Below are 26,991 nucleotides of genomic sequence, written 5' to 3'. Positions count from 1 at the left end.
ACAGTGGCCTGTCTCAACAACTTAGTAAGACCCTATCTCAAAAGAAGAGGGGACTGAGTTCAATCTCTGGTACCCCCCCCCACCGCCCCAAACTAAAAACGGGGGTGGGGACTTGTGTGCTGAGGGCATAGCTCAATGGTTGACCACCCCTGAGTTCACTCACTGCTGAAATAAATAAACAGCATGTGAGAGAACATGGGAAGAGCCAGACAAACCCCCCATTCCAATGCTGGGCTGACACGTTAAACGTCCTGGCTGAGGTAGAAATTGTACAGCGAAGGCCAAAGGAAGTAGAGAGGGGCCTTTGTGCTGTAAGGGAGGGAGGGTTTCCTCTAAGGGAGCAGTTCTAGCTACTTCCTTCCTCAGATTTTGCTGTGCTGCTGAATATAGAGTCACTAGTCACATGAAGCTACATTAAAAAAAATCAAAATTCAGATGATGGCCACAGTAGCCATATTTCAGAGTTCAGTTGCCACATGTGGCTAGTGGCTATACTGGACAACACAGATGCAGAACGTGTCCATCATATAGAGAATTCTTTAAGACAGTGCTGAATTAGGGATTTTAGGGTATCAGGAGGAGATGCATATGTTCTGGCCCTTTCAGGACCCAGTCTCTAAGAGGCCTTGGGTGTAGATTGTCTGTCTTCTCCCTGCCTGTAGCCAGACTGTGTGCACAAGCTGCTTCTCTGTACCAGTAGCCAGACTGTGTGCACAAGCCGCTTGCCTGCGAGCTCCTGGGCCTCCTTATCCCTTTGTCTTGCTCTCTGGTCGGCTCTAGTCCTCGCTCCACCCTCCTAGTCCCTGGAAAACAAGCTGCAGAAAAAACTTTTCCATCAACTTTGACCTAGTTTCCTGGTCACAGATTCAAAAGGGGAGGAGCCACCAAATTTTTAAACAGGTGAAAAAGAGGGGGGGGAGGAGTTCAGGTGAGAGTCACCTTGGCAACCGGGAGAGCTCTAGATTGACACAATGGTAATGAAAAACAGATGGCTAGCCAGGAAAGGTGGCCTTCATCTGCAAACCCAGATTCAGGAGGCTATGTCAGGACTGAAAGTTCAAGACACACACACACACAAAATAGGGCTGGGGTATAGCTCAGTGGTAAAGCACCCTTAGTTCAATCCTGTTTCAAAAGGAGGGAGCAAGCCAAGAGAAGAAAGCAAAAGAGCTATGGAGAATGAAAGATTAAAAAAAAAAAAGATTGAGGTGAAAAAAATCTTTTTTCAATTTCATTTTCTACTCAATTCACATAATTTTTAATACCTTTTTAAAAATATTTATTTATTTTAGTTGGACCCAATACCTCTATTTCGTTTATTTATTTTTACGTGATGCCGAGAATCAGATCCAGAGCCCTGCATTTAGAAGGTGAGTATTCTACCGCTGAGCCACAACCCGAACCCCAATAGCTTTTTTTTTAATATCTATTTTTTAGTTGTAGTTGGACACAATATCTTTACTTATTTTTATGTGGTGCTAAGGATTGAACCCAGAGCCTTGCACATGCTAGGTGAGTGCACCACAACCCAGCCCCTGATTTTAATACAGAACTTCTAGGAACCTATTTGGAATTGGTGTGTGGACAGCCAAAGAAAAGCCAACCCCCAAGTATGGACCAAGACTGAATCTGGGGCCGTGTATAAATAAATAAAATAAAGTTCCACTAACAACTAAAAAAAAAACATTAAAAAATGAATCTGTCTTAAGATTTAAATGAATCAAAAAATCAGAAAGTACTGTGTATTGACCTCTGCCATCTCAGTTTCTCACCTGTCACTCCTTTGAGAAGAATAAAAATCATTTCAATTAGTGGTGAAATTTAATCTATTATTAAAAATATGTGAAATAAATAGGAATTACTGAAACATTCTAAGGGTGGGGTTAAAATTTAGCAAACATTTTCTGAGTTATGAGTATGTGCTTGGATAAGAACTGTGCTAGCAAGATAGCCGCTTCCAAAGAGTGTGATACTCATAGGTCTTCAACTCTCAAGTTCTGAATAAAGGTTCTTCTTTATGAGCATGTAAACTTCATTTATACTGGGAAGAACTTCTGTCATGCAAAAGCAAACCTCATGCCTTCCCTTTCAAATCCCCTTTCTCTCTGTTTAAAATTCATGTACTCCAAAAGTGGAGGAATTTTATGGTTACTTATGGATGTGAAAAACTAGCCTAGACAACTAGAAGATTCCACTGCAATTCTTTAGTGAATTGGAAAACAGACTAAACTAGCTCAAATCCCTTCCTGCTTCCCTCCTACCTGAACTCTTTGTTTTTTAGAATAGGGAGTGTTCTTTCCACAATGTTTTTAGTAGTACCAATTATGAGGAAGAGAAGTTTCTTTAGGAATACCTTTTTTCTAATAACTTTCCAATGCCACCGCAACAGACAAGAGACAAGAAAAAAATCTGCAATTAAAAACTTTATTTTTTTTTTAAACAAAGAATACCCGCTCTGGGGTGAAAATATATCTGGTTAAGTACAAAATATAGTTTTCATCATACAAAAAGATACACAATTAAAATACAAAAAAACTGAAATCACCTTTAGCCCACATAGTTTCTGGCTGCAGTAATTCTCAGAAGAGAGTGGAGCTCAGTGCTCTGACACAGGACAGCTGGACAAAGTGCTGTGGCGGAGGGTGACTGGCCAAGTGCTAGTGGCTGCAGTGAGGGGCCGACAGCCCTTCCTCCTAAGGCTGGGCAGAGGGACTTGCCCCAGCTTCTCATGGCAGTGTCAGGAGGCTCTGATCCCAGTCCTGGGGCTTCTAGATGCAGAGTCCCTCCAAGTTTAGTCACAGTGAGCAAGGCTGAGAGCAGCAACTCATTCATACAATTAGAGTGTCAGGATCACGTAATTCCAAACACTGGGACAAAGTCTCAAAAGTAATAATACTAACACTTGTTTTGAGTGTGTCATTATGCTTACCCCTAAAGACATAGTAGACCAGTAGCTTACATTTGAGACAGAGAGAAAACAAACAAAAACAAAACCTGACAGGAGCTAAAGTGCTAAGAACATCACCTCAGAATCAATTCCAAGGAGTCATTTAAAAAGAAAAACAGATTCTCCTGCATGAATACATTTCAACAGGAGAACACCAGTGCAACAGGCTCTAACAATGGCTTTTAAGACCTTTGGTGGGGCACAGTTACTACTGCTTTAAGCAAAGTTAAAGTTCATTTTAAGCAAAGACACCTCAAAGCAGTTTTCCTATAATTCATGGGGAGGAAGCACCTCTCTGAAACCCAAACCAATTCAGCCCTGGAGAGTTTTTCGTGTATAAGGGTACAAAACAGAGGAACACCAGTTTTAAGAACTTTCTTTTCCCCAGGTTTTGGCCATGGTTTTCCTTTTCCTAGTGTGCTAAATTGGCTCTGGTTCCATGTGGAACAGCAGTTCAAGATTTGAAGTTGTTATAAATCTGTAACTCCCTTCGATAAACCTTGGGAAGACCATACCATTAGGCCATTTCTATCTCGGAACTCAAAACTACTGAAAATGCCTCAGTTTTCAAGGAGATCTGAAAAATCGGATTGGCCTGAATTTTTCCAAACCCATCTAGCAAACACTCCCATATCACAACATTGGCGCTGGTGGAGGACGAGTTCGCACCATTTGAGGCCTGAAGATTGCCTGCTGATCACCTCCTACTTTGGGGAGTCAGAGGCTGGGGTGGATCCACACCTCACTGTAGAGACTATTTAGTCTCTAAAAAAGTGAGAGTCCAGGAAGAGAGGTGGAAAGAAACAAGTAGGTCCCGCTGCTTCTTTTCTCCCACATGCTCACTGCACATTGTTGTTGAGGATGCAAGGATCCACCTGAGAGGAAGAAAGAAGAGACTATTTTAATTTGGGTAAGAACTAGAGCAAGAATCTATTTAGCAATCTCTCCAAGTCAACTTCCTATGGAAAGCTTAGGACAAATGTTAACAGTAAAAATGACAATTCTCACCTCAGTGTATGTGGGTGGTGGCATGAACTGGAACTCAGGAGCATACATAAAGATAGGGCTGTCTTGAGAGCCATCTACATCATCTAGCAGAGGAGTTGTAGGGCTCTCCAATCTGTGATCTTCAGGAATGATATCCATGTAGCAAGGAGGAGCTATAAAGAGAAAATAGGGGAATAAGAAGTCTAGCCAAGAAATGCCATATCATCACAAACTTACAAGGCCAGAGGGAAGAAAAGACATCAGGTGTGGCTCACCTTCTGGGGTACCAGGGATGTTTAAATCAACCCAACTCATTTCAGAGCTGGTTTGGCTGGCCATGCTCGATGTCCTGCTGCTTAGACCTGACCTGCTGCCGATTACCAGGGGTAGGTCAAGGATGACTTTCTTGGAGCCTGGTACACTAACATAGATCTAGAAAGAAAGATGACAGTATGTTAGATGAGAAGTCTGGAGAGAACACCACTGTTGTGACAGATGAGCAATTACCGTGGCAGAGCTATCCCCACCCACTCACCAGTAAGAAATATTCAACTCGAAGGATGTTGCAGCCCAGGATGGATGGCCTGATCTTTTGCACCCGAAGGCTCTTGCCACGCCATGATGCACATGCTCCTGAGATAATATGATTGCCTCTGACCGATGACAACTTCTGAGTCAGCACCTTGGTCTGGCCATTGGCAAGGTAAGTGTGGCGGGCCACAATGGCCGCTTTGGGGACTACAATGCGGGAACAAGTATTCTCAAAGTCAGCATGGATGGAAATGTCATCACCTAGCAATGAAAAAGACAAAAACATATTAATTGATACTCAGTACAGTTAATGATATCTCCTTTGCCCCATCCCAAGTTCTCAGACCCAAACCCACATTTCTTGTTATATTTGTCCACCATTTTAAAATTAGGTTTTTACCTTCACAGAATCCTTTTCTGTCAATTCGAGCAGAAACAGACACTCGCCCATCAGGAATGAACATACAGGAAACTTTTTTCTCCTTTTTAGCAGATACGGGTGCCTATGTACAAAGGGAAAAAGTGTTTTGAAGTGATTCAATGTAAATGCCTAAGATACCTAATTTACCATCCTGTGACCAAGGAGAATAGAATATTAAAAATGAATCTCACCATTAAATCAGGGGTATTGACATCCACTAGATCCATCACTTCAAAGTTTTTCTTTGTCTCTTGAGTTGGCTGGCTGGGGCGATCAAGAAAAGCTTTCACCCAGTAGTCTACACAACCATATTTTCCTTTGAAAGATGTCCCCAGAGGCCTATGTCAAATCAAAACAAAAAAAGAAACAATTTTAAAATGCTCTCCAAGAACAGTAAGTGATCACAAGAAAGAGAGTTTTTTTTTTTTTTTTTAAGACGGGGAGAGTCCAAAATGCATTTAACTGATACCTACCCTTGAGGAAGCTCAAAGCCGAATTTGTACTCATATTTGTTCCCAGGTCTCATGATGACCATCTCATTTTCACCTGAAGAAAGAGAAAGAAAGCAAAGTTCCATTAGGTTTCTTGTTACACTTAAAAAGTGTTTGTGTGATGAGGAATGCTTGGGCAGCATGCAAGGATATTTTAACACCCCCATTTTCATCTTAAGTGAAAGATTCTGATGCATTTTCTTGCAAAGAAAGTTGCAAAGCTCTGCAATGCTGAAAGGCTCACCCAGGATGGTTACCCCAGGAATCAAAGAATGAACAATCTATGTATTCAGATCCCTCAAGATCATCTTTAGGACCCAACACGTCAGAGATTGTACAGATCACCCCTTTTGGAGGGTAGGAACACGTTTGCAAATTGAAACTTAAAACAGAAAAAGCAATACTTTATTCAAACCACTCAAACTGAGCAACTTAAAAAATTTAATATGAATTCCTTTGCAATCTCTAATCGGCTTTCACCCTCCAACAAAGAACTGGGCCATCTACCTGTGGGCTGGTCTTCCAAGAGAAGCGTGTCTTCGTAGCGGAGGTAGTCCAAGGTCTGTTTGCATTGCTGGGATCCCTGCAACCAGAGGACTTTTGCCACTCCGCAAGCCAGGATCCGGACGGCTTTGACTCGAGTCACTTCACACACTTCCACCGTCACCCGGCCAGTCACCTTCTCCCCACTGCCGTACACTTTTTCAGGGTCGTTAAAGAGCACTTCAAAAGACTTGATCTTCTTGAACATCACCATGATTGGGCTGAGTTGGCTCAAGTGTCAAAAACGAAGGGAAGAGGGCAGAAAAAAAAAGAAAAAAAAAAAAAAGACCCTAAATCCAATAGGGCACTTTACAGGAAATTTCGGTCTTCCTAAGGAATGGGGGTGTCCTTAGCAGGTTGGGCTTTAAAAACAAAATTTAAAGAAGCCCACAAAGGGATTTTTAAGTTCTCGAAAAGGTGCCTAAAATTTTCAAGTTGCTGGCAGTGCCAACTCCTTCCTTCCTTTCCTCCAGCTGCCGAGGCACAGGTCCCGAGCGCGGCAGGAGGCAGTCGGCGAGCGCACCAGGAACCCCGAGGAGTTTGCAGCCTGAGCCGGAAACGGCTCTATATAGGGGCGCGAGCCCGCGGGGCCACGCGAGCGCGAGCCCGGAGGCTCGTGCTGCCCTCGTGCACAGCCCTCCCATTGGCTGCCTGCTCCTTGTTTACCGGGAGCTCGGCCAATCAGCCAGGCCCGGCGGCGCGTGGACACGGTGTGCTGCTGCGGGGGGAGCGGTGGTGGGGCGAGTGCGCCGCCCGCGGGGGCGGGGGAAGCCGGCCCGGGAGGCGCGCCCCGGAGCCGCGCGGCCCTCGGGGCGCTGTTCCTGTTTCTCCAGGTAAAGGAGAGTGTGCCTGTGAGAGGCGGCCGCTGGGCCCGGCTCGCCCACCCTGGCTCCCGGAGCTCGGGGAGGCCTGTCCTGCGGCCGGTCCCCAGGAGGCCTGCCGCACCTGAGCCCCCTGGGCCGCGGGCGTGCGCCCCGCGCCCCCCCCCCAGAACCGAGGGACGGAAACGGCCAGGAGCGCCCACATCCTGTTGTTGTCCCCGCGTCTGCCTGAGAAGTCGGGGACACGGTGTCCCCCGCTTGGCCCAGGGCCTCCCTCTGGGGCGTGACCTCTCCCTCCTGCTTCTCCAGGAAGGAAAGAGAAGGGGCTTTAATGAGGGAAAGGAAGCCTCGCCCTTGCCTCTGCCCTCCGGCCTTCCTCCCCTTCCCCGCCCGCTACAGCGAGTGTGCGGTGGCCTGGGTGCGAGTGTCCCACCCTTGAGCCTTCAGGTTGGCTCTCCTGTTGGCCCCTGAGGTCTCCTGGGGAACACGCCATACACCTGTGTGAAGGGACAGTGGCCCCCCGCCCCCCAAGCTGATCCGAAACCCCAAAGGAAAGAGAAGGTAGGGTCACAGAGCACTGTTCAAGCCAAAGGGACCCTGCTCCCGTGTGGGCTTGGTGCAAGCAGCCGCTGACTGTGATGCCTTAGGAGCTGACTGCGAGAATGTTTTCCTGAATGTCATAAGGAAACTGGTCTCGGAGAAAGAATCCGCATGCATCCCCTTTCCTGCTCTCTCTCGCTCTTTCTCCCCTTTTCTTTTCACTGTGCTGGGCATTGACCCGGGCTCCAGCGCACGGAGGGTGAACACGTTGCTGCTGAGGCCCATCCCCACCTCAGCAATTTTGTGTTCTAGTTTTCAGCTATTAGGGGCTGAAATGGGGGTAGGGAAAGTGTTTACCATTGGGCTACATCCCCAGCCCCCACGTTTTTGTTTTTGTTTTGTTTTGAGACAGGGTATCCAGGCCAAGTTGCCCACACTGGCTTTAACCTTGTGATTCAGCTGTCTCAGCCCCCCAAGTAATTGGGACTACAGGTGTGTACAGCCACACTGGCTCTAACTCACTTGGCTTTAATTCCTAGATTCTTTCCTTATCTGTACTGGGTTGTCAGGAGGTTATTACTTCATTCCTTTTGCTGTCCCTAACACTTGAGATGGTGACGTAAATAAAAAGTACTTAAAAGTTCTACCTTCTGGGGGGGGGGGGAAGGCTATTCATTGCTATTAAGAATTCCTCTTCCTTCCTCATACACCCTACCAGGGTTGATAGCCTAAGGCTCACAAGTTACAACTCAACCCTAATATTAAGCAAGCTCAGAATCTGTTGGAAAACACATGCAGCACCCAATTCCAGGAATATGTTGATCCCTGGTGTGGGTTGGCGGTGGCACCTTGTTCTAGACAGTTAACCAGCAAGGCTTGAGGTATTTTCAGTTGATAAACAATATTGATTATTATGAGCAGGAAAGGTAGGGCTCTCACTAAAGTGATTTTATTTGTTTATTTATATAGATATTGGGGATTAAATTCAGGGGCTGTCTTCTACTGAACTATATCTCCAGCCCTTTTTATTTTCCATTTTGAGACAGGGTCTCATTAAATTGCCCAGGTTGTCCTTGGATTTAGGATCCTCCTGCCTCAGCTTCCTAAATTGCTGGGATTACAGGTATACACCAATGTACCAGGTATACACTACTATGTAACTTTGGAGGGAAGATACCTAGTAATAGATTAGAGTGGTTTTGATTGAGACATCTTAAAAGGGGAAAAAAAACTGATGTTTATTTATTTGGGGATATCTATGAAGTAGTGAATTTTTGAGTTTCTAAAAATCCTTTAACAGTTCTCTCCTAAGTTTCTACTTTGGGTTCTAGTTTTTTCTTATGTTCTTATTTTATGGAGCTCAGTGTAGACCACTTGTTTGCTCTGTGTTATGCCTGGGTTTCCTTGGATGCCAAAAAACTGTTTATCTTTGGCAGCAGCAGCTGCCTGCCTACCAGGCCTGTAGCCAAGGCATGTTCTGAAATAGAGGCCTCCTGGATATAGTTGTTTATAACCTTTCACCTTATAACCTGGTATTCTGATAGATATCTGTCTCCTAATTCTTCTTTTTCAGTTTTTGAGTCAAATAAAAATATCTTGCAAATTCCTATCAGGACAGGGTACGAACACTAGAGTAGAGTTTGAAGAAAAGGACAGACCCAGGAGGAACATAAAAGTAGGGCTCAGTCCATAGTTTTTAAAGTTAGATCATATTTTACCTGCCCCTTCCTCACCCTCTTTATCCCAGTGCCAATAGGGAACTAAGTGGTGACTGTCATTCGTTGGCTTTACTGTAGATGACAGAGCCATCTACAGTAAGGGAGGATAGTGCCTGTTGGCAGATAGAAACAAGGCCCTGATTGCCTTCTCTTCTCTTTAACCTCTGGCCTGACAAACATTTAGGACTCTAAAGACTGAGTTCCCAAAGCAAAAGAAAACCCTTCCTTTGTCCTTTTAATCACTTCTGTCACCTCCACTCCTAAACTTTTCTTTATCCTTACACACTTTCAAGTAAGTTTTGAATGAAAATGTGGGATTGAAAATTATAAATGTGTATATGGCCCCAAATCATAGATAAATAAGAATACACTAATAATTGTACAGCATCTTAGAGTAAAAAGTGACTTTAAGTAATTGTCATTTTTGAGCACCAATAAAGAACCCAGTTCTTTAGCTATTTATGTCAATATTATTAATAAATTATTTATCATTTTGTTCCAGAAAATATTTAAGGTTAGGTTATTTCATTTAACTCTCACAATAACCCTGTGACTCCGTATAAATTTATTCAGGCTCAGAATGGTGAAGTAATTTGCCTGAGGTCACAGATTTTGTAAGTAGAGTAAGATCTTGAACCCAGGTCTGTTCAGTTAAAGTATGTTCTATGTTCCTTTTATTTATTTTTTTTTTTAATATTTTTTTAGTTGTCGATGGACCTTTATTTTATGTGGTGCTGAGAATTGAATCCAGTATCTCACACATGCTAGGCAAGGGTTCCACCACTGAGCTACAACTCCAACCTCATCTATGTTCTTTTTAATGTGTTGTCCTGGCTCTCAGTGGTTTGACATGTAGTATCTTGTTTGAGCTTCATATGGTTTTATAAAGGATTCAGGGCAAGACTCAGAGAATGGGGATTTTAGTAGATTGTTTTTGTTTTTAAAATCATTTTTCTTATTTTGGTTAAGTAACTTGTTTTAGGATACAGCTAGCATCTGGTGGAGCTACTCTTCAAACCCAGGATTGATTTTTTTATTTTTTTGAGTACTGGGGATTAGTCTCAGGGGCACTTTACCACTGAGCCACATCTCCAGTCCTATTTTGTATTTTATTTAGAGACAGTATCTCAGTGAGTTGCTTAGCACCTCTGTGTTGCTAAGGCAGGCTTTGAACTTGAGATCCTCCTGCCTCAGCCTCCTAAACGATTGGGATTACAAGTGTGTACCACCATGCCAGCCGGGATTCTTAGTACTAGAATTCTTGTCTCTAGGATGCCTTGTGAGTGCTCTTTGATGTTTAAATTTATCTTTAATTATAGTAGTCCCCCTTATTCAGGGGGAATATATTCCAGTACCCAAGTGAATGCCAAACTAGATCATACTGAACCCCATATATATTGTTTTTTTCTTATACATATCTATGATAAAGTTTAATAAAAAAATTAGGTAAACTAAGAGATTAACAATAATCATACATAGAACAATTAGAATGATAATATACTGTGACAAAAGTTACATGATAGTGATATTTCTCTGTTTCAAAATACCTTATGGTGCTGGCACTCACCATTCTTGTAATGATGAGTTGATACAATGCTTAAATGAGAAGAAGTGGGGTGAATGACAGAGGCACAATAAACACAGCATTAGGCTACTATTGACCAGTGACTGTACTTATTTCAGACCACAGCATGGTTGTTGGTGGGTAACTAAAATTAGGACTAGTAAAGCAGGTCTATTGTATTAAAAATACCTCATTTGGAAGTCCACATTTCAGATTTAATTGAGGTTCTTTTGGGTTGTGTGGGGCAGGGGACAATGGTTGAATTCAGGGTTGCTTTCCACGGATCTATATCTTCAGAAGGGTCTGTTTTTTTATATTGAGAAAAGTTCTTTCTAAGTTACTGAGGCTAGCTTTGAACTTGGGTACCTCCTGCCTCAGCTTCAGAGGCTGGGATTACAGGCATATGAGATGGTGTCAACTATTGTCAAATTTCTACGAGAATAACCTATACCAGCTTTCTCTGTTGACTAAACTTATTTTTATACTCTGGTTTCTGTTACCCCTAAAAGGTTTTCTCCAAACTTTGGAGTTTTTTTTTTTTTTTTTTTTAAGGCCTTGTTCTCTTTTACTCCTGTATAATTTGAAAACTACCATCTTTAAAAAATTTAGACAGACATCTTTGCTTTTGTACTTCATGCTTTCCTTCTGTGCTAGCAGTTTTCTCCTTCCTCTTCTACTCTTCTCCTTCCTCTCCCTCCTTCACCTCTTCCTCCTCCTCCTAGCTTTTCTCAAGGGCTTCTCCTTAGCTCTCCCCTTTTCTTTTTTTTTAAGTTTTACTCTTCATTTTACCCATCACTGTGTATAAATAACATTAAAATATATACTATATCTTTAGCCTGTTTCCAAAGTTCCAGCTAGCATCTCAAATTCAATGTGTCCAGTAATTAATTCACAAATATTTCCCCTGTCCTCAAACTCATTTCTTTTCCTTTAAGAAAAAAAAAAATAAAATTCCCCTAGTCATCAAGTTAAAATCCAGAAATTGCCTTTGATTCCATCCTCTTTGATATTTGCCCACCCAAACAACTGCCAATTTCTTTCTTTTTTTTTTTAAGAGAGAGAGAGAGAATTTTTTTTAATATTTATTTTTTGGCGGACACAACATCTTTGTTTGTATGTGGGGCTGAGGATTGAACCTGGACCGTACACATGCCAGGCGAGCGTGCTATCACTTGAGCCACATCCCCAGCCCCCAATTTCTTGTAGAGGAGGTCTTTCTAGAAACTATCTCCTGTTTCTTATTCCACAACCACTACTCTTTATTACTTTTGCTTAGATTATCTTTTTTTTTTCTTTTTGATACCAAGAATTTAACCCAGGAGCTCTCAACCACTGAGCCACATCCCCAGCCCTTTTTATTAGTTTAATTTTTTATTTTGAGACAGGGTCTGAGTTGCTTAGGACCTCACTAAATTGCTGAGGTTGGCTTTGAACTTGTGATCCTCTTGCCTCAGCCCCCCAGGCTGCTGGGATTATAGGCATGTACCACTGTGCCCACCTCTAGATTACCTTAATAGCTTTTGACTCATCTTTCTGTTATAATCTATAGACTATACCTAGATTAGTCTAACACAATTTTATTCCTGTCTGCTCCGGTGATACCACAAAATCCCTTACTTATGAATCCTATTCAAATGCTTCAACCTGGCATTTAAAGCCTTCACAAAATGACCTCAACCAAAATTTCCAGCCTCATTTTCTACTACTTCCTCATGTATGTACCCTATACTTCAGCCAAACCTGAGTACTGAGTATTCCCCTAATATATCCTTCTCTGCCTTTGTGTCTTTGCTTATTCTTTTCTCTCTTCCTGGAATACCTGTCCTTCCTTCCACAGCTCTGCTTTTAGAAATCCTATACCTGCTTCTGAAGATAGCTAAATGACTTTTCCTCCATCAAATCTTTTTTTTTAAGTTGTAGATGGACAAATACTTTTGTTTATTTATTTTTATATGCTGCTGAGGATCGACCAGGGCCCCACACGTGCTAGGCAAACAAGCACTCTACCACTGAGCCATAATCTCAGTCCCAAATCTTTTTTTTAAAAATATTTTATTAGTTGTTGGTTATTTATTTTTTATTAGTTGTTGTTATTTATTTTTATGTAGTGCTGAGAACTGAACCCAGTACCTCACACATGCTAGACAAATGCTTTACCGCTGAACCACAACCCTAGCCCCTCTGTCAAATCTTGATTCCCAGACTTTTAATCTTTTACTTCACAACTGAATATGATTGCATTCTCTCCTTCTTTTCTCTCTTTTTTGGGATTGGGTATTGAACCCAGGGGCACTTTGCCACTGAGCTACATTTCTAGCCTTTTAAAATTTTTTTTAATACCTTTATTTTATTTATTTATTTTTATGTGGTGCTGAGGATGGAACCCAGGGCCTCGCACATGCTAGGTAAGCACTCTATCGCTGAGCCACGACCCCAGCCCCGCCCCTTTTAATTTTTAATTTTGAGCCAGGGTCTCACTAAGTTACTCAGGTCCAATCCATGTTGTCTAATGGCATGAACTTGTGATACTCTGGTCTCAGCTTCCTGAGTCAGTGGCATTATAGGTGTGTACCACAGTGTCTGGTTGATTCAACCTTTTTTGAATATTTCATAGCATGTTATTTATATTTCTCATATAGCACTTACATATAAGTTGCATTTTCTTTCTAGACAATGAATTCCTAGAGAGTAGGAGCTATGTCCTTTTTTATTTTTGTGTTCTAGCACCTATTAAAGTACATTTCACAGAGTAAATATACATTGAATTAATAGGTGTCTTTGGAGTACAGTATGTCACTAACTCAGAACCTAGAATTGTTTTGTGTTAGTGTTGGGCTTTAAACCCGAGTTTCAGTTCCTTCTACTATACCGTAACATGTATAACCAGTTCTCTTCAAAGCCAATTGCCCAATTATGTATCAGAGTTAAGGGGCAGTAAGAGAAGATGGTTTGTTTTTCTTCGAAGGGAAATTGAACTGTGTTGATGTTTATAAGTGTGAGGGACATTGCGTACTCAGCCCAACTTCCCCTTTTCTGAGAAATTCTTTCTCCATCAGTTTAGGAATCCAGTTGGCTCAGCCCTGCCACTCAGTGGGTGGTTTAATGTACTGTCAAGATCCTTGTCCAAGAATTTTCTCAAACACACAAGCTTTTCTGAAGACTGGTAAAGATGATTCTTAATTATAAGAAGATACTGATGAAGGAAATATAGTACTCATAACTGAGAGAAAGAAACTATATATTAAAACAGCTTTCTATTTTTAAAAAAATCCAGAATAACAATCTACAGTACTTTCTTTGTTTACTCTCTTTTTCTCAGTTATAAAGCAATTGCACAAATATTTGATTCTCACTAAGGGACCAAGAGAGTTTGCAAAAAGAAATGCAAATGCTTAAGTGACTCACGCAGCTTGAACAAAATCCTATCTGACTTATGGTTCAAAGATCTTTCCACTAGTGCATTTCTGATTCTTGCGGGGGTGGGGGGATCCTCTCTTTTGTAAAGCTTTCTGTGATTTCTTCAAGCACATATAATTCCCACCTTCTTTGTATTCTGACAGCATGTTGTACACACTTCTATTTATCATTGATATTGATCATTTTGTCTTGTGTTTACCTGTTTCTTCACATTAAACTGAACTCTTCAAAGATAGGATCTTTGTCTTATGACCTGGCATAATTTAGGGGCTTCAAAAATTCTAAAGAAATGTCAAAATTAATCAATAAAATTATTTTTAGTTTGACCAGCTAATGTGTTAGTTATATAGCCTATCCCCTTGCTCATCCTGATCGTGGTATTCACCCCAGGCTGTAGGCTTGGTTGTGATAGATAGAGGGCAGTACATTGCCCCATAAAGAGAAAATAAAACCATGACAGAAACTTTCTGTTTCAGAGGCTGTAGTTTTAGCAAAGAGCCTTTCAGTTTTGGGCTGGAGTGAGATGAGGTGGGAGGGCAGGATGGAGAGACTTATTAACCTAATTAAAAAAAAATATATAGATAGATATGACTTAAATAGTTATTTAACAGTAGGAATAGAAGTTCTGTATCAAAGACACCACATAAAACCCTTGCTATTAAAGACATTTGTTCTGGGGCTGGAGTTGTGGCTCAGTGGCAGAGCACTTGCTTCACACATGTGAGGCACTGGGTTTGATCCTCAGCACCATATAAAAATAATTAAACAAAACAAAGATATTATGTCCATGTATAGCTAGAAAAAAATATATAAAAAATGTTGGTTCGGCTGGGAATGTGGCTCAAGTGGTAGCACGCTCGCCTGGCATGCGTGCAGCCCGGGTTCGATCCTCAGCACCACATACCAACAAAGATGTTGTGTCCGCCGAGAACTAAAAAAAATAAATATTAAAAATTCTCTCTCTCTCTCCTCTCTAAAAAAAAAAAATGTTGGTTCTAGTCTAGTCTTATGCCTTAACAAAAGCAGTTTCAAAATAAAATTTACAAAGGGCTGGGGAGGTCCCTTTTCTTTCTAAGACCCACCCTCTCCCTTGAGAGTGTCCCCTTTCCCTTTTCCTGTCTCTTCAGTAAATTCATGCTTGTTATTAAAAAAAAAAAAAAAGAAGAAGAAGAAAGAAAAAGAAAAAAGAAGAGGGCTGGGGATTCAGGAATGTAGCTCAGTGGGAGAGCACTTGCCTACCCCTGAGTTCATTTCCCATTTTGGGTTGGGGTTGGGGTTGGGAAAATCATTCCATGAACCAATAGCAGAGAATGATTGCACAATAGCTTCGATGGTAGAAGCAGAATCTAGTTATCCTTCCTGATTTCTCTTTCGCTTTCTCAAAGCCCACCCTCCATTTATAACCAGTTTTATCTCAGGAAACATATGTAATGTATTTCTTCCTACTAATTGTTGTGCAGATGGTGAATAATTTGGTTTGGAATTAGGCAAAAAAATTGAGAAAAGCCTTTTATTTTCTAATGTTCTGCCTTTTTTCCCTTCCTTAGTTCTGGTAGTTTTCTGGCACTGGTTTTTAGAATTTTAATTGCTGGGCCATGGATATTATCTCTGTTTCCTTAAGAAGAAACGAGGGAAGGAATTTGCCATGAAAGTATGAAGAGCTGGGTGGAGTGGGGAGGGAGGTGTTTGGTTGATCTGAGAAATGGTGGAGGTAGACATAAGTTTAAGAAGTTAAGGGGAGGATCAGGATGCCACTCAGTGGTAGAGCAGTGGTGGGAGGCCCTGAGTTGATCCCCAGCACTTAAACAAACGAACAAACAAAAACATTAAAGAGAAAAGTTCAGACCAAGGTAGAAATGCCTCACCCCCTTTTTTATCAAAATAATATAAAGTAATAAAAAATTACACAATGTTAAGTGTTTATACAAAGCAATGCAGTTCTCTAATCCTTCTACTGAGATTCTCTTCTAGTTTGTTCAGCTTTTCCTCCCTTGTTCAGACATTTTATTTGAATTTGATAATGATGGTTAGTGATTTGATTGAGATGCCTTATAGAGAAGTAACCTTTCTTTCAGCTTTTTCATATGGTGTTTGCTTCATATTTCAAAGTAAAAAGTTTTCTTTCTTTTTTTCTTTTGAAACAGGGTCTTGCTAGGTGCCTTGGGGCCCTGCTAAATTGTCTAGGCTGATGTGGAACTTGGGATTTTCGTGCCTCAACTCCTGAGTAGTTGGAATTTCAGACCTATGCCATCCTCTTTAAAAAAAAATTAGGAATATTGGACATATCTACCATATTTTGATTATAGACTGAAATTTTAACATTTCTTTTTTTCTTTAATTCTTTTTTTTTTTTTGGTAATCCTAGGGGTCAAGTTCAGGGCCTCTTACATGCCAGGCAACTGTTCTAACACTGACCTTTTCTCATCTTCCCAATGGAGTTATACCATAGTTTTTGTTAGGCCAGTAGTGGCTGTTCATATTATTTTCACTGTGTAAATAATATTCGGTGTGATGTCAAGTAGTGAATTTTGATTGTTTCATGTCTTGAACAGCCCTTTGTTTTTTTATGAAGTTATAATAATTAATTTAGTTTACTATGCACCATTTCTATCAAATGCCTATTAATACTTTCTCTCAAATGGCCAACGTATCAAATAATCTTTTTTTAAATATTTTTTTATTTGTAGATGGACACAATATCATTATTTATTTTTATGTGGTGCTGGAGATCAAACCCAGTGCCTCACACATGCTAGGCAAGTGCTCAACCCCAGCCCTCAAATAATCTTAAGAAATTAATTATCCTTCTGGAGGCTTGTCCCAATGCTCTACTAAATAACTTTTAGTAACTAGCGCCATCTGCTGACTATTGATGAAGTAGAAAAATCAGAATTAAGAGTCACATGGTTAGCCTTTGGGGGAAGTGGAGAAGGCCTTGTAATCCCATAGACCTGGAAGGCTGAGGTAGGAGGAGGATGGCAAGTTCAAAGCCAGCCTCAGCAATTTAGCAAGGCCTGAAGCAACTTAGAGAGGCCCTGTCTCAAATAAAAAAAAGGGGGTTGGGAATGTGGCTTAGTAGTGCTTAAGCACCTCTGGGTTCAATCCCTGGTACCAAAAACAAAAGTCACAGGGTTGTTGTTTTAACTGGTAAATATCATGGTTTCTGACCTTCTAAATGACATTCTGGAGAAAGGGATATGGACCTTATGTTAGGACTAGAGAGGAGAATATAAAAATAATTGAATATTCTTTCTTCTTGCCTTATCATTGTGCTCTGTTTTCCTAGAAAGAAAGTCTGTGTTCAGATATTTCTTTTCTAAGCCTTCTTTCCTACCAAAGGAATAAGGAAAGGTGGGCTACCATTTTTTAAAAATTACATTTTTATTTTCATATACTCGATATATGATAGATTATACATATTGAAAGCGTATAATTTCATTGGTTATCCGTGAAATGATTGCACAATCAAGATAATAAACATTTCTGTCCCTCCCCAAAGTTCCTTTTGCCTTCCATTCATTTTCTCCCCCCCCCTTCTTCTTCTTTATAACTTAGGTGCATTTTATTAGTTTTCTTCCAAAATTCTATGAAAGAGCAAAGTTAATCGGGGTGCGGTGGTGCATGCCTATAATCCCAGCAGCTCAGGAGGCTGAGGCAGGAGGATCACAATTTCAAAGTCAGCCTCAGCAAAAGTGAGGTGCTAAATCATTTCAGGGAGACCCTGTCTCTCAATAAAAAATACAAAATAGGGTTGGGGATATGGCTCAGTGATTGAGTGCCCTGTTCAATTCCCAGTAAAGAACAAAGTTTAAAACCAAGACATTGGCAAGCAGATGAGAATCCTTCCTCACCCCAGAAGCTGTCCCCCATTCCCGTGTCCCCTAGTTGTGTCACTGCTGCAGTTCACAGGGGTGAAGCACCTGCTACTTTTGCCCATCATCAAACCCCACGGGGGAAAGAACTACTACCCATTTTCTTCATCCCAGCTCCACAAGCTGATCCAGGAGCAGAAAGACATGGTAAGAACTATTGAGATCTAGCAGGAGTTCTGAACCCCAGAGGGCCAGAGTCAGGGCATAATCTGTGAAGAAAAGCACATCCTCCTCTGGCTTGGTGGCCCCTAAGAATAATGCTGGGCCTAGTACCTCACTCCCAGAAACCAGTTGAACACTGTTAGGTCAAAGAGGATCAGAGGCTGGGGTTCACTGGAAGCTGGTATAGATAGATGCAGTCAGATTTGAAAGGGCAATGGCCACTCACCTCCCCCGCTCCCCCATGAAGAACAGGCAGCCGATCTGGCTGTTCTCAGCCTTGAAATTTCTATTGAACTGCTCCTTCTTGATTCTCCCCACCCCAGAGCTTGTGGGGGACTATGTAGCTGGAATGGACTTGGCCCTGGGGACATGACACTGACTTGATGACATCTAGTGGGAAGTCCTGAAGGTTCTTCTGCCAGGTATGTAGGCAGCCCAGGCAGTGAGCATGGGTACAGCTGAGCAGGATGCCAAACACCAGCTGAGCTTCTGGCTTGTCCCATACTTTATCCATGCAGATGCCACACATCACATCCCAACTGCCCTGCTTTCTCTGCCACTCCTCAAGGCTCAGACTCTGAAGTGAGGCTGTCAGCTCCCAGACAAAGTCAGACTGTGGCTGAGATTACTGGAAGTGGCTGTGATGCCCATCAGCAGATGATTGAGACGGGCTTCCTGGAACTGCCACTAACCTCCTGTAGACCAGGCTCCATGTCCCAGCAGGTCCCAGCCCAGGCCCAACCTACAGCCATAACCATGGAAGGCAGGTAGGTGGACTTGGAGCTCCTGGGGGTGATGGGGTGGCTCTGAATGGCAGAGCCTTCCAGCTGGGGCTCTGGTGGGGTGATGTGTGGCTCTGAATGGCAGCTGTCCTATTCTGGAGGATTAGGTGGCCTTGGGTGCTGACAGCTGCTTTGGTCTCCATGGAAGCAGAAGCCCCGCTAGAAGTACCTGCAGGCCTGGGGCACCTTTCTGTCATAAGCATGGCAACTTGACTCCCAGTGATCATCCCTGAATGGCAGCTGGGAACGGGGCTTGCTCTCCCTACCATGACTATAGTCATCCTACCCTGCAGCATCCATCCCAGCTGCAGGTCCCTGTGAGCCTCCATTCATTTTCAAACACCCATTGATCAGTTTGCATTTTATGTGATTTTATATATATAGAAACATATAGCATGTTCTCTGTTTTGGTTTGGCTTTGCTGTATGGTTTGGATGTGGCTTGTCCCCAAGAGTTCATATATTGGAGGCTTGGGTCCTTAGTGTTGCAGTGGTGAAACAGTGGGACTTTGTAGAGGTAGGGCCTTGTGGAATGTCTTTAGGTTATTGGGGCTTTGCCACAAGAGGGATTAAAGTAGTTTTCCTGAGACCTGAGTTAGTTCTAACTAGAGCAAATCACTCTAAAAGAGACCAACCTGGAATCTCTCTCTGGCTTCCTATGTCTCTCCATGTGATCTTGCCCTCTCATATTGCACTCTCAGCATTGTGATGCCCTCTGCCACAGGTTCCTCACCAGAACCAAGCCAATGCAGGTGCCAGACCCTTGAACCTTCAAAATTGTGTTAACTTCTCTTGAATCTCACTAGAGTAATAGAAACAGAATACTACATGGTTTCTTTCACTGTGTTATTACTTTGAGATTCATCCATGTTGTTGTGTGTGTCAGGAGTTTATTATATTTTATTGCCAAGTATTATTCTATTGTACAGATTTATCACAATTGGTGTATTCTTCACTTGTTCATGAACATTAGGGGTGTTTCCAGGTTTTGGTTATTACATATAAAACTATTATGGACATTTGTGTACAAGTTTTTGTGCAGACACACATTATCATTATTTCCGAGTCAAAACCCAGGAGTGGAATGTCTAAATCGTATGATAAATTTCCACTTACCTTTTGAAAATAACTGCCAAACTGTTTTATGAAGTGCTTGTGCCATTTTACATTCCCACCCTAGTGTGTGAAAGCTGTACATCTTGCCAACATGTGATATTGTCGTTTTTTTATTGTAATTTTTAAGTTTACAATGTTTTTTCATTATAGTTTTAATTGGATTTGCATTTCCCTAGTGACTACTGATGTTGAACATCTTTTCATGTGCTTTTTTTGAGCTATCTGTTTTAAAATACTTCCTAGGTAATAGGGCTAATGCTTAATTCTCAGTGAAGGATGAGTGTTAACACAACAAGTGCCATGAAAAAAATCTCATTCACCAGTTGACTATGACATTTTTAAAAATTCACTTGAAATTCCCATACCTGAGGGATACAGTTACTCTTGAATTAAGAGCTCCAATACAAGAAGTTCTTTGAAATAAGTTTTGCACTAAAATGTGTATATCATCCCTAAATTAAGGGTCAGCCCAGAATAGAGTACTCCCTCTTCCCCATTTTCTTCCATTAGAACAGACTGTTTTCTAGATTTGCTAAAGGTTATTTCAGAAAGCACAGAATCTGTGCTTTAAGGGAATGGCTGAGGTCCTTAGAGAAGGATAAGTAGGGGATGAGGAATTGCATAGGAAAATGGAAATAGCAAACTTGTTAGGACACTTGTCTCATAAACAATGGGAAAGTGTTCAGGGAAGTATTGTCAGGCAGATGGGACTGAGAGAAGGTGGGGAGGATAGTGATGAATACATGCTTAGATCCCTGAGGGCAGGCCCCAGATGAAAGAGGACCTGAAGGGGGAACAGGAGATCAGTCACTCAGTAAGATACTAACTATACAAGTAACTTCTTCATAATTTTGTGCAGAGAAGCACCATTCTTAGAATACCTGCACGATGACGGCCTCTCTTCTCAGTCTTTTTCTAGGAACTAGATTCCCCCCACATTGGGCTTTTTCTCCTTTCCCAATTCTTGTTTTTTTGGATTCATGTGAAAAAAAGAGAATGGCTTTTGTCATGGCCTCCATTGCCTGAGCTCTCTTTTTCTGCCCACCTCCACAACCAACATTTTTAACTGTTCTGTTTCCTTATTTGGTGTAGTGGTTGATAGTTAAGTTTCTGAGCTGGGTTCAGTGGCTCAGATTTGTAATCTCAGCAATTTGGGAGGCTGAGGTAGGACAATCACAAGTTTAAGTCTAGCTTAGCAAGAACTTCTCAAAATTAAAAAAAGGGGGGATTTGGGGGGCAACTGGGGATGTAGCTCAGTGGTAGAACACTCCTGTGTTCAATCCTAGTACTGCAAAAAAGGAAGAAAAAGTTAAGTTTCTGGATTCTAATTGCCTGGATTAGTTTCTGGCTCTGCTATTCATTAGCCATGTAGCTGAGGGAAAGTCAATCATCTGTATCTCTATTTCCTTATGTAAAAATTGAGAAAAGAGCCAGGTGTGGTGGTGCACGCCCATAATCTCAGCAGCTGAGGAGGTTGAGGCAGGAGGATTTCGAGTTCAAAGCCAGCCTCAGCAACTTAGCAAGGAAGGCCCTAAGCAAGTTAGTGAGAACCTGTATCTAAATTTAAAAATTTTTAAAAAGGGGTGGCGGCTAGAGATGTGGCTCAGGGGTTAAAACGCACCCTTGGGTTCAATACCCAGTACAAAAAAATAAAAATTGAGAAAATACTACTACTTTCCTTAGAGAGTTATGTGAATTTTGTTATTATTTTTGCAGTGCTGAGGTTGGAACCCAGCGACTCATACATATTACATATTAGATAATACCCTAACACTGAGCTTCATTCCCAGACCTAAATGCATTAATATTTTTAAAGTGTTTAGAACATTGCCTGGCAGAGTTTCAAGCTCTCAGTAAATGTTAGCTATTAGTCAGATTTTAACTGTTTGACCCCACTTTCTTTTCTTTTTTTGGTACTGGGGATTGAACTCAGGGGCACTCAATCACTGAGCCACATCCCCCAGCCCTATTTTGTATTTTATTTTAGAGGCAGGATCTCACTGAGTTGCTCAGTGCCTCGCTAAATTGCTGAGGCTGACTTTGAATTTAAGATTCTCCTGCCTCAGCCTCCTAGGCCATTGGGATTATCGGCATGCACCATTGCACCCTCTTTGATCCCACTTTCAAGGTGCTTCATAACCTCTATCTAAACTTCTATCTCATTACTCCTGTGTACTTCACTTGAATTTTGCTGTTTTCCTCACCAAATCATGAACCTATGCATAACTTCAAGTGGAAAGCCCTCAACAATTAAAATCCTACGCAGTCTTCAATGCTGTCTTTATAAGCCATCTCCTCTATTACCTTTTACTACTTCTTATTACTTTAGTTCTTATCAACTATCTTCCCATCTGAATTCATAGTACCACAGAATTGAATGAAGAATCACACACTCACGAGTCCTTCGTGTGAATCAGTTGTTTTCTCCAATAGCTTATAAACTCAAGGAAGATAGAAAAAACAGCTGATAACTTCTGAGCCCTCTTTCAGTGGAGTGAATACATTTTCTTTATTCCATTTCATGAAATCTGTAGAGAGGTTCAACAAAGCAACAGAGGGCAGTCTGGGAAATTTAGAGCTTTAATAGTAGATTGATTGGAAGTGGGGTGATAGCTTCTGTCCTAGCTGTGCCATTCTCTAAATGTCAGCTTTCTTCACCTAAGGTCCAGACAATGCCCTCTTCATCTATGAACAAATAAAACAGAACACACTTTATCCATATATATATATATTCATTAAATAGAATAGTTTCCTCAGATATTTTCTCTTGAATTTCTTTTGGATAATGGTCATGTTTTTCTCTTTCAGTTCTTGCCTCTTAGAAATCTCAACCTTTAAATTCTTTACTGGCCTTTAGCACCCCCATAATGTCTAAGCTTATAGGAGTGATCTCATGAGTAGATGGATTGGAATAATCTTCTTACTGTAAGTGGGACTGGGAAAACTGGTGAGGAGCCCCTACTGAGATCTGAAATGCAACAACCTTGCCAAATCCTTATTCTCTGATCATGTCAGCCTCACTGGAGCTTCATCTGACTGGATAAATGTCACTGTTCCATGTATCTCCTAGTCCCACTGTTTCCTTTAGCAATTCTTTGTGTTCTTCCATGACAACATTTAGTCCCAAATAATTTCTAAACTAGTCATGGGATTGCTGGCCTACTTACTGAATGCAAAACCACAGAACAAAGAGTCCTGAAAGAAATGAGGTTAGGAAGGTTGCTGGGGAGAGAGGAGCCCCTGCATCTGAGGGGAAAAGATGCAACTTCTCTAAGTCTGGCAGGAAGGCTCGAGCATCCTCCAGAGCTGCCTGAGCCGTCACAGTAAAGTTGGGGTCACCAGAGATGGAAACATCAAAGACACAAGATTGGAAGTAAGCATCTTCAACTGGAAGCCCTTCCTTGCACAGCTGTCTGGCAGTATCTACAGTTATTGCTCCCCGGCGGTTGCGCTCTAAGCGAGAGAGTCTCTGACTTGGAGGGCACCCTCCAACACAGAGCTGCAGGTCCTGTTCAGCTGAGAAGGCCCTGGCCACATCTTCTGCTACCTTGATGGAGAAGGAGAGCTGCCCAGCTGTCTGCCGAATGATTATTGTTGTGCCAATATAGGCAGCTCGGATCTCCACATGGCTCCCAGGGTTGGCAGTTTGAATGGACAAACTTGAGCCCCCAGGCCGGGCACCTCCATTGATAGAACCATCTTCAAAGGCTGCAGGAAGATTGTCCACCTCAGCCTGATAGACCTTCTGATCAATGCATTCCTGCATGTTCTTAAATATGATGGTAAGCTGTGAGGGCAAGACGGAAAAAAGAGTTCATTTGGGGCTCAATGCATCCTCCCCACAATCAGACCTTACAGACAGTCAGGGATCTGACCCGAGCAGAGATGCAAGGTAGCCCCAATCCTAATCGCTTCTGTTATGTTCCACCATTGCCTCATCCCTACTCAGTCTTTCTGTCACAACCTCAACAACTACCAAAGCGAAGAAAAGTATCCCTTCTGAATTTCCTCAGCTCTGCTACCCCCAGTTTTCTCTTCAGTGTTTCCTGCATTTAATTTACGGGAAATTAATTTACAGGAGCAAATTTTGGTAGGAGGAAGTGATTCCGGATGGGAGAGTGGTGGGCGAGGAAAATAGGAGCAATTCTGTGAAATAGTAGGGATGGGGAGGAAGTGTACCCTGGGGTGACCGTGAGAGGATCTCAAGAAATGGAAGCAGGGCGGCGGGGAAGGGGGATTGACTCCCTGACCTTCCGTGTGGTGGTAGCGTTGGCCCCCGATGCCACGGGGGAGCTGGTGGCCTGAACAAAAAGGAAGTCATTGTCCAGCAAGGGCCAAGCTCCTTGGACACGGCACGTGTGAAAGTGGTGGTGGAAGCTGCGCACGTGGGGGTCTCCAAAGGAGGCGCAATGCAAGAAGCCCGGGGGGCGGCCGTGCAGCCGCGAAAACCGGCCTTCATAGTCACAGGGGTCTGGGGCTGGGGGGCCAGGGCCAGCGCCTGGAAGGGCGGGGCCCCGGGGTGGAGGAGGGGCCGTAGGGCCCTGGCGGGAGCAGTTGTGCTGGATCATTAGGTCTTCTATTCCGTGTACCGCTGAGTGGAAGGCAAGGTCCCCACGGCAGGTGCGGGCAGTCCGGCGAGTACAGAGCGCGTAGGAGCGGAGGGCTCGGCAGAAGCCGCTGGAGCCCACCCCTCCACCCCGGCCTCCTCCTCCTCCTCGAAGGGCTCCTGGTGAACCCCCACCTCTAAGGCTTAGGGTGGATGATACATATTCAGCATTGCAGCGGAGGATCTTGCACTGAGAATGAGCTGAGGGCAAGAAGGGAGACGACTGTGAGAAGGTCCCCAGATGCTCCTCTATCAGTTATGTTCTTAACTCCCCCAAATATAATCAAGGAATTCCAGTCGGTCCTATAACCCAATTAAAAGCCTTCCCCAGCCCCCAACCCTCAGCTCCCTAGGCCTGTCCTCTTTCAGGGTAAGCCGTTAGATCTCTTCTCCCTACCAGCCAAGGGACCTTCTCCAAGTTGAATGGGAAATAAAACATGCCTATTTGAGAGTGGGGCAAGTGTCTGGGACTCAGTACCCATTTCTCCTCACTCACATGCTTACATGCCCACCCCTACATAGCAGTCTACCCTCTAGATTCCCCCAAACCCTTCCCTGGCCCTTCCTTACCATGTCCACAGAGGAGCAGCAGGAGAGTGAGAGTGCTTAGAGTTGGGGGACTGCCATGGGGGGGCCGGGGACTAGGGGACTGGCCTGGATCCCCCATACCTATCCAGCCAGGTCCCCCCCAGGCGCTGGTTCTTCCCAGATGATGACCCTCCTACCTAGTGAATTTTGACAGGCGGTCCTGTAAGTGACTGGAAAAAGAAATTTGGCTGGGCATGGGGAAAGAGAAGAGTTGGAGATTGGTCAGGATGCTGAGAAGAGGATCTGGGGAGAAGAAAAGGGTGAGCAGGCTGGAATTGGGAGAAATGAGGTTCCCCAAACCATAAGTGTGGCTGGTAAACTCTGTGCCTTGCTCCCAAGGCCATTTTCAGGTCCCTTGTGCAATCAGTACTCCTAAGTGGGGGCGGAGGGGAGGTGCAGTGAACTGGTGGGCAGAGTCCACTGCATTGCCCCATCCTGAACTACCAAATAGCAGATATGTAACAATCGAGGAATCATGGGACAGGTCAGATATCAATCATCCTAGTGGGCTCTCCAATAGAATTAGGATCTGAAAATACTTCAGAAACATACCTCTTGTTTGTCCCCCAAGAGAAGACACCCTCCAGGAGTCATTCATCTCTTTTCCTCCTTTGTGTCAGAAGAACACAAAAAGGAGAAAGGTGGAATACCTGTGCCTTCTAGAACATCAATATTCAAATGTAAAGGGAACTGGTCTCTTTCATCTGCTCTAGAGTGTTACAATTATAATCTCTTTGGAGAACAATGGAATGCAAACCAAGCATGCAAATATATTTTTTTCTAAGTCAGTACTTGTATTGTTCCAAAACTAACTGAAGAACCACTCTTTCCATTATTCTCCCCTTCACAAAGTCAGAGGTTCCTCATCTTTTGAGGAAGACAGGGATTTGGAAGAACCTAACTCCTTCCCTCCCTCCTGCCTGACTGCCCTCTTTTGTGGTAAAAATGAGTCCAAAAGAGGTAGAATAAGATAGAGGGATTAGAGTTGTGAGGAGAAATAATTTACAACAAGAAGCTCCACCCTGGGAAGCCCAACAAAAAGGGCTGCTGAGTAGGTAGGGAGGAAGAATGTCAGTGACTAATCATCTGATTACCCATTTGGGCTTGGTGAGAAAAGTACAGAATAGAGGGTGTAGGGAACTCCTAAAACTTCAAAGTCTTGAAGTGAGTTTTGGGGTACAACTCAGTGGTAAAGTGCATGCTTAGCTTGCACAAGACTCTGGGTTTGATCTGCTAGCACTACCACAATCTAAACCAAACCAAATCAAAATAAACAAAAAACCAGAAATCCTTAAGGTATCACAGGTAAAGAGGGAGCTAAGACTTCCAGAGGAGAGTCAAGAGAATTAAACTTCAAATGGCAGGAGATCAGAGACCAAAAAGAAATGAGACCAGAGAAAGGGAGGTTGTGGCACCCTTGGTAGGGAGAGATCCTAGCTTTGGGACTGCAGACACACAAGAAGCTATCTGTAATTCTATAAAAGTCAATCCAGAAGCGTATTAAAGCAGTTGCAATTTCATTTTGACTTACTGTTTCCAGAGGTCAAACATTACTCTGCTATCCAACTCTCCTGCCATGGTTGCCTATTCTGTCAGTCTGCTGCAGCCAGGGGGTCCCCTGTCTCTTTCTCCATGCTCCCCATGTTCCCCAGACAGGCTACAATCTCACTGAGGTCAGGGAGTCAGTCAGAGAAGGTTTGGTGTTGGGGGAAGGGGGAGTATATGGCTGGCCAGAATATTGGACAGCTGAGCGGGGGAGGGAGGTGGCTACTGAGTTGACAGTTTTAAAAATAGCTAAGTCCAAAATTCCAGGAACGTGGGTGGCAGTAGGGTGTGGGAGTGGGGGCAGTGAGGAGGGTAGGAATATTAGACAGAATATGGATACT

At 42.9% G+C, this 26,991-nt stretch overlaps 2 protein-coding genes and 1 long non-coding RNA gene across 31 annotated transcripts in view; 1 reads left to right on the top strand and 2 right to left on the bottom strand.

Annotated features, from left to right (window-relative positions):
- Positions 1–2,410: 2,410 nt before the first annotated feature.
- Positions 2,411–6,474, bottom strand: Txnip (thioredoxin interacting protein). Its single transcript, XM_005341328.5, has 8 exons — positions 5,885–6,474; positions 5,360–5,432; positions 5,078–5,225; positions 4,866–4,968; positions 4,470–4,726; positions 4,210–4,366; positions 3,956–4,107; positions 2,411–3,822 (listed from the first exon to the last, which is right to left on the bottom strand). The coding sequence occupies exons 1-8, from the start codon at positions 6,132–6,134 to the stop codon at positions 3,787–3,789; spliced, it is 1,176 nt and encodes a 391-aa protein (XP_005341385.1). The 5' UTR covers positions 6,135–6,474; the 3' UTR covers positions 2,411–3,786.
- Positions 6,475–6,620: 146 nt separating this feature from the next.
- LOC106145433 (uncharacterized) overlaps positions 6,621–26,991 on the top strand; it is a 38,046-nt gene continuing 17,675 nt past the window's right edge. For 6 of the 23 annotated variants that reach the window (XR_013428325.1, XR_013428327.1, XR_013428323.1 and 3 more), the window contains exons 1-4: positions 7,310–7,773; positions 17,776–17,999; positions 18,338–18,436; positions 18,533–18,781. This is a non-coding gene — a long non-coding RNA (uncharacterized LOC106145433). The other 17 variants (XR_013428335.1, XR_013428334.1, XR_013428319.1 and 14 more) reach the window with 17 other exon arrangements.
- Hjv (hemojuvelin BMP co-receptor) lies at positions 22,396–26,820 on the bottom strand. Of its 7 annotated transcripts, none has more exons than XM_005341330.5 (5): positions 26,637–26,820; positions 25,658–25,714; positions 25,088–25,293; positions 24,162–24,718; positions 22,396–23,698 (listed from the first exon to the last, which is right to left on the bottom strand). In XM_005341330.5, the coding sequence occupies exons 3-5, from the start codon at positions 25,182–25,184 to the stop codon at positions 23,075–23,077; spliced, it is 1,278 nt and encodes a 425-aa protein (XP_005341387.1). In that variant the 5' UTR covers positions 25,185–25,293; positions 25,658–25,714; positions 26,637–26,820; the 3' UTR covers positions 22,396–23,074. The 7 variants fall into 7 exon arrangements, with proteins under 7 accessions (XP_005341387.1, XP_040143414.1, XP_013221153.1 ...); XM_040287480.2 differs by having other exon boundaries at positions 25,088–25,275; XM_013365699.3 differs by lacking the exon at positions 25,658–25,714.

Source organism: Ictidomys tridecemlineatus, chromosome 11, assembly GCF_052094955.1.
Source record: "Ictidomys tridecemlineatus isolate mIctTri1 chromosome 11, mIctTri1.hap1, whole genome shotgun sequence".
NCBI lineage: Eukaryota > Metazoa > Chordata > Mammalia > Rodentia > Sciuridae > Ictidomys > Ictidomys tridecemlineatus.
The sequence above is the reverse complement of the archived record's forward strand: the minus strand, read 5'-3'. Positions and strand labels throughout refer to the sequence as shown.